Source organism: Octopus sinensis, unplaced genomic scaffold (genome assembly GCF_006345805.1).
Source record: "Octopus sinensis unplaced genomic scaffold, ASM634580v1 Contig04018, whole genome shotgun sequence".
NCBI lineage: Eukaryota > Metazoa > Mollusca > Cephalopoda > Octopoda > Octopodidae > Octopus > Octopus sinensis.
In genome coordinates, this window is record NW_021827071.1 from 1 (window position 1) to 7,500 (window position 7,500).

Here is a 7,500-nt window from a genome sequence, read left to right on the forward strand (position 1 = left end):
AGGCACATGCATTACAACCACATGTGCGTGACATAGTAATCTCATAACCAAGATAAACAACACATGACCTTGCATTGCAGGTGGGGGCCCAGTGTGAATTTTCTTCAGGTCGTGTAGGCCTTCCCGCTCAAAAGGTTTCTGAATAAGGTTTGTTTAAGAATGATTGAAACACCCATTTTTTCAGAGATGAATTATTCAAACCACAAAGAATTCCTCTCAACTCATGACTGTGATGTTCCCCCCCGCCCCGACCACTTCTGTTCGTGATCAGAGCATGTCCCTTAGAGGCTGACGATATATGCATCTATGATCACAAGCTGAAGTAGTGGGGGAGCATCATAACCATGTGTTGAAAGGAATTCTTAGAGGTTTGGATAATTCACCCCTGGAAACATCGGAGTTTCGTTGAAAATCCTTAAACAAGCCTTATTGAGGGATTTTTGAGCGGGATGGGTTAATCGAGATGAAGAAAATTCTAATTGGGTCCCACTGGCAAGGTCATGCTCTGTTTATCTTAATATGAGATCACCATCTTGCACACATACGGTTGTGATACATGTGTCTAGTGTACCCTTATCAGACGGGTAGTCATGATGAGTATACTGGGTTTCGTATATTTTACCGCTGAGCCACTTTGAAGGCATGCACTGTTCTCTCAATCAATCAATCAATCAATCAATAATAATAATAATAATAATAATAATAATAATAATAATAATAATAATAATAATAAAAATGATAATGAATAATAATAATTTTTATTATTTCATTTCACTTCTCTTGATTTGGGCAACAACCTGTCATCAATGATCTTAGCGTTGGACAAGATATCTGCAAAATACTTAGTGGTGTATTTAAACACTTCCCTTTGTATGTTTGAATTTACATCCTATGAGGTCAATTTTGCCGTTCATCTTCTCAAGTTGGATAAAATAAAGGCCCAGTCCAGTGTCGTGGTCAATTTCTAATCAACCAAGAGTTCCTCTCAACTTAGCGGTCATTTGTCAATAAATTTAACGAGAGGTGGATGACAGAATTGTAGGAACATCGAAGTATGCCATGTTTTGCACTATGTATTTGCAATTCCGTACGTTCTGAGTTCAAATCCCATCGAAGTCGACTTTGTCTTTCACTCTTCTGGAGGGTCGATAAAATAATTAAATATTAAAGTTGATAAAAATTGGCTGTTCCCTACCAGCAGGGCAGTACCCTACAAGCAGGGCAGTGCCCCATACAGGGGCATCGCTTCGAAGTGTTTAGTCGTACATATTGATCTCAAGTGCGAGGCCGAAATTTGTTTAGGGGGTGGGGAAAATACTAGTAGAAGCTAGGATATTCAAATCATTTTCATTGTCCCCTCCATTTTAGGGGTTTATCTGCACTCCCCGGTTCCGGGCCTATGGACCTCAGTAATTATTTTTACATTGCTTAGTACTTATTCGTTCTTTCTTTCTTTCTTTCTTTCTTTCTCTCTTTCTTTCTTTCTTTCTTTCTTCCATTCTTTCTTCCTTCCTTCCATCTTTCTTTCATTTCCTTTTTCTTTCACTTTTCGTTTTACAGATTGTTCCTTTCTTTTCCCGCTTTCCCTTCCTTTTCTTCTCCATTTCTCTCTTCCTTTCTTCCTTTTATTTTTCCTTCCCTCCTATTTGTCTCCTCCATATTCCATCAGCTGTTATTACTGTTCTTTTTCTTCTTCCATGCCCACCCAGGCCGACAGAGACGACCACGAAACACTCAGTATTATTACAATTGTTGGATGCAGCATTTCCATAATCTGTTGTCTACTCACAGTTATACTCTTTGCACTTGCTTGGCGGTATGTATAGCTTTATCTCTCTATATATAAACGGCAAAATGTCTGTGTGTGTGTGTGTGTGTGTGTGTGTGTGTGTGTGTGTGTATGTCCTTTATACAAATCCACAATTTTTCAGTTAGAGGGCTCGTACTTTCTATGGCCATTCAAAACCGTCCAAGGGTGGTTGCGAAGATCTTTTCATTTCCCCTGTTACCCCTGAAAGCCATTTAAAAAAATCGATAAACCGATTCCTTATGTTTCAGGTAACAAAAGTCTTTAATACAAAGGACGTAACTCCAGCAGTTTAATCTAAAGGTATTAAACCATAGCAAGGGAAATAACTCTTTAAAACTCTGCATTTCCCTCCCTTTGTTATGTATCACACCTCTTTGGCTTTCAAACATGCACGCATTTTTGATTTGAAAAATGCAGGGAATAATTAACGAGTTAGACCAAGTGAATGACAAGAGAGAGGGATTTTCATGAAAGACCAAACATGCTGGACTATCACTAGACCCAACAACGCCGGGTCATAGTGCTAGTGTATGTATATGCACATATAGCTTTATGTATGAATACGCATATATAAATATTTGGTCTTGTGTGAAATTTGAAATCGTCATATTGGTATCTTTGACTAAATTTCACAACGAAGTAACGAAGGACGAATATTTGGAAATGTAATAAAATATGTTTTCTTCTGTGTTATAAATACATTATAGCAACTCTCTTATTGACTTTTCGTCTATCTCTCTTGTTCCAGAAAGTTGACCTCTTCTGTACTTGGACGATCAAAATCTATCATCTTTGTGAACATCTGTCTTGTTTTAGCCGTAACTTACATTATATTTTTGGTTGGTGTTACTCGGACGGAAAATAAAGTAAGTAGCTGTTTATCTATCTATCTATCTATCTATCTATCTATCTATCTATCTATCTATCTATCTATCTATCTATCTATCTATCTATCTATCTATTATTTGTCTATCTATCTATCTATCTATCTATCTATCTATCTTCTATCTATCTATCTATCTATCTATCTATATCTATCTATCTCTATCTATCTATCTATCTCTCTATCTCTTCTTCTGTCTGTCTGTCTGTCTGTCTGTCTGTCTATCTATCTATCTATCTATCTATCTATCTATCTATCTATCTGTCTGTCTGTCTGTCTGTCTATCTATCTGTCTGTCTATCTGTCTGTCTATCTATCTATCTATCTGTCTATCTATCTGTCTGTCTATCTATCTGTCTGTCTATCTATCTATCTATCTATCTATCTATCTATCTATCTATCTATCTATCTATCTGTCTGTCTGTCTGTCTGTCTGCCTGTCTGACTGTCTATCTATCTATCTATCTATCTATCTATCAATCTATCTAAAGAAACCAAGGACGGGTCATTCGAAGTTTTCTTTCCTCAGTCAAGTACCAGATGATCTTCGCAATTTCGGCCGATTATACTTGAGATTGCTCCAATCTGGCCAGCCCAGAGTATATACACGCACATGTGTATACACAAATAAACACACAAATACAAGCGTATACATTCACACTATACCATGCAATATTTCTATTTTTTTTCAGACTGCATGCACAGTTATTGCCGGCCTTTTGCATTATTTCTGGCTGCTCTCATTTTTCCTCATGTTGGCCTGTGCAATTGATATGACGATAGCAGTAACGCTCGTCTTCTCCATTTACAACAGCCTCAAGTACTTGCTTGTCCTCGCTTGGTGTAAGTAGGAAATGCTTTTGATTTTTCTTTATCAGTGATCTATCCATCTATCTATCTATCTATCTTTCTATCTATCTATCTTCTATCTATCTATCTATCTATCTATCTATCTATATATCTATCTCTCTATCTATCTACTCTCTCATACACACACACACACCACACACACACACACCCTTATACATACTAATACATACTAATACATACACCAACCCTATACATACACACGTCCAGACCTCTCCTACGCACTAATAGCTAGTCATTCAACCCTATTATCTCCCCTTATTTCGCTCTCGCGTCTCATGTTTGATCTTTGACCTCTGACCGAAATCAGATCGCCATGTTGATTCGTTAGTTACACTGCACGCATTTTTTTCTCTCCTTCTTTCTGTGTTTTTTTTTCTCTCTGTGTATCTTTCTGTTGAAGAGCGTAGGCTCGAAACGTTAAAGACTTGTTTTATTTATATTTCCTGAGCGCCATACTAACACAATTGTTTGTTTGTTTCCCACCTGCCTTCGTCTTTTGTCTATTTTCATAAAGCTTCCCGTTATATATATATATATCTTTATATATAAAATTGAAGTTGTGTGTGTGAGACTCTGTCTCCTCCGATTTAGATTCCTAACTACTCCCACATTTTGCGGTGCAGTTTAACCAAAAGTGGGTATCTTATAGTCGTCATTCATATCGAGCCCTTCTGGGTATTAGCGCGCGTTTACGATGAGTCTACGATTTAAAAAAAAATTACTATCATTTTTCCGCATTTTTAATTATTTTTGCTCGGGTTATATAAGGGAAGTAACTCTCTAAAAATGCTTATATAGTTATTTCCCTTACAAACCCGAGCAACGCCGGGCGATACTGCTAGTATATATATATATATATATATATATATACACATGCACAAACATACACACACATATATATACATATATATGTACACACATATATGCATATGTGCGTGTGTGTGTGTTTCTATGTGCATGTGCATTTGTACGATTGAGTGTACGTACGCCAGACCACGTATGTGTGGGCGTTTGTACATCCATATCTACTAACAGTTATATCTAATAACTTTTTTCAGTGTATTTTGTATTTGTTTCTTTTTGTATCTCATCTTTGTTATGGATCATCTATGAGAATGAAGCTGTATCGCTTAATTTGTCACTTCTATATACGAAGACTAAGAAGAAAACATTTGAGCAAAACAGGGTTTATTTTAACGACTCCTCTTGAAATCACTTGAGGAGACACATCTATACCGAGGGATATACCTAAACTAGTTGCTCAGTTGTACAGTATCCCATCCACGAGGGATCGATGCAAATTGGGTTGAAACGATCCCAGTGATCAGTAAAGATTCTCATATCATCTATAATCCATCTCTCTCATTAATTACACCATATACGTTATACATGTGTGTGTGCATGCGAATATGTGCATGGTTTTGTAATGATTAAAAACATTATGAGCCTGTAGGTAATGGGAGACTTATTTATATTTCAGTTTTGCCTGCGGTTATTGTTGCAATCACGATGGGCGTCAGCAAAGGAGAAGGCTATGGCACTGACAAATTGTGAGTGATATTCTATTCTACTCTATTCACACATACGCACACACACACACACACACACCACACACAAACACACACACACTCACACACACTCACACACACACGATAATTCCTCGACTACCGCGGCTGGTACGTTCCAGAAACACCGCGATGATTGAAAATCCGCGAAGTAGAAACAGTACCTTCAGGGGAGCAATACCGTCCACTTTGGGAACCACTGATATATATATATATATATATATATATACATAATTTACAAGATAAGGGCAGAAGAAAAATTCTAATGCCAGATATGCCGAAACAAAAAAAATTGTCGATAATCATTATAATTTATGCGTCTCGAAACAAACCGATAGAAATCTTTTAAAAATTCGTTATTACCGTATTGGTCCAATTTCGGGGTTAATTCATAAGAAATTTTCCCCTCTTCAGCGGCAAATACGCGAGATATAAGTGAAATACTTACACATACCCATGGAAAAAGCAAGCACTAAGTCCTGAGCAGACTTAAGTACCCCAAATATATCCAAAATAGAAAAATCTTCGGCGCACCTCGAGACACGTGTGATTCGAACTAGAAACTTTTCCAGAGTGATAGAATCCGGAAGTGAACACTAATCTATTTATAATTAATATAGGATAAAATTTTTTTCGGGAAAAAAATTTTATCAATGGCCAGCATATCAAAAAATGCCTTTAAAGGTAAAAGTTATACATAATTTACAAGACAAGGGCAGAAGAAAAATTCTAATGCCAAATATGCCGAAAAAAAAATTGTCGATAACCATTATAATTTATTTCGCCGTCAAGTTATAATAAAAACAATTTAATGTTAAACCGTAGGGTTTATATCAATACTTTTAATTTATGAAACTTTTACAAAGAAAAGTGACTTTGGAGCTTTGGCTTGCTGGTCTTCGTCAAACATTCGGACGTAAGATGAAGGACAGTAGATCGAAGCATCAATTTCTCCAATCGCAGTAATTGAAGCGAACGAATTATTTAACAGTCATTCGCTTTATGGAGCTCCTTACCTTATATAAAATTTCTTCTTTTCAGCTGTTGGCTTTCACTGGAAAGTGGTATCCGATGGGCCTTTATTGCACCCGTTATTGCTATCTTATTTGTAAGTATGTGGCATCTTCGTAGATTTACTACTGCAGTTGTTATTACTATTGCTGTTATTGCACTGTGTAACAAAATTCTTATAATTAAAAAAAAATTTTGTTAGTAAGTGTTATTTCTTATTTGTTTCTATCCAGAAATCAAAGGAAATGACTACTATTCCCTTCAGACTTTGCTTTTCTGATCTGGACATCAACGTTTTTGAAGCTGACGTATTTTCCATTACATTTCAGACAGATTCAGCGCTGAGTTGCTGATGCAGAAACATCTTTACAGCTAATATTCTGCTCAGTACCACAAATCTGCTTGTCAGTTGCTTGACCATAACCACTTGAGCATGTCCCTTAGTGGCTGCCAATATGTTAATCATTGGTCATGAGCAGGAATAATGGAAGAGCATCATAGCCCTGTGTTGTGAGGGATTCTTTGGAGTTTGAATAGATACTCTTTTACTCTTTTACTCTTTTATTTGTTTCAGTCATTTTGACTGCGGCCATGCTGGAGCACCGCCTTTAGTCGAGCAAATCGACCCCGGGACTTATTCTTTGTAAGCCCAGTACTTATTCTATCGGTCTCTTTTGCCGAACCGCTAAGTGACGGAGACGTAAACACACCAGCATCGGTTGTCAAGCAATGCTAGGGGCACAAACACAGACACACAAACACATACACACACATACATATATATATATATATACATACATATATACGACAGGCTTCTTTCAGTTTCCGTTTACCAAATCCACTCACAAGGCATTGGTCGGCCCGGGGCTATAGCAGAAGACACTTGCCCGAGATGCCACGCAGTGGGACTGAACTCGGAACCATGCGGTTGGTTAGCAAGCTACTTACCACACAGCCACTCCTGCGCCTATCACAACAAAAGCAAAGTTTGAAGGAAATATTAGCTATTTTCATACTTTTTAGGGGCAAACAAAACGGAAATAACAGATGCTACCCAGGGACAAAAATCGTGTTACACAGCAATTATTGTTGTTAAAAGCAGTGTCTTAGCAGAATCGTGAGTGCATCGAACAAAATGCTTGACAATATTCTTTTTGCTCCTTACGGTTTGAAGCTGAAAGGCAAAGTCGACCTCGGCAGAATTTGATCTCAGAATATGAAGACAGACGAAATACCTATTTCTTTACTACCCACAAGGGGCTAAACACAGAGGGGACAAACAAGGACAGACGAAGGGATTAAGTCGATTACATCGACCCCAGTGCGTAACTGGTGCTTAATTTATCGACCCTGAAAGGATG

The 7,500-nt window shown here is 37.4% G+C and overlaps 1 protein-coding gene across 1 annotated transcript in view; it reads left to right on the plus strand.

The window, feature by feature from the left end:
- Positions 1-1,669: 1,669 nt before the first annotated feature.
- LOC115227502 (adhesion G protein-coupled receptor B1-like) overlaps positions 1,670-7,500 on the plus strand; it is a gene marked incomplete at both ends in the record, with an annotated part of 8,251 nt that continues 2,420 nt past the window's right edge. The window contains 5 exons of the mRNA XM_029798307.2: positions 1,670-1,816; positions 2,559-2,676; positions 3,386-3,536; positions 5,044-5,113; positions 6,170-6,236. Of these exons, the coding sequence (XP_029654167.2) occupies positions 1,670-1,816; positions 2,559-2,676; positions 3,386-3,536; positions 5,044-5,113; positions 6,170-6,236 (553 nt within the window). The remainder of the gene's footprint in view (positions 1,817-2,558; positions 2,677-3,385; positions 3,537-5,043; positions 5,114-6,169; positions 6,237-7,500) is intronic.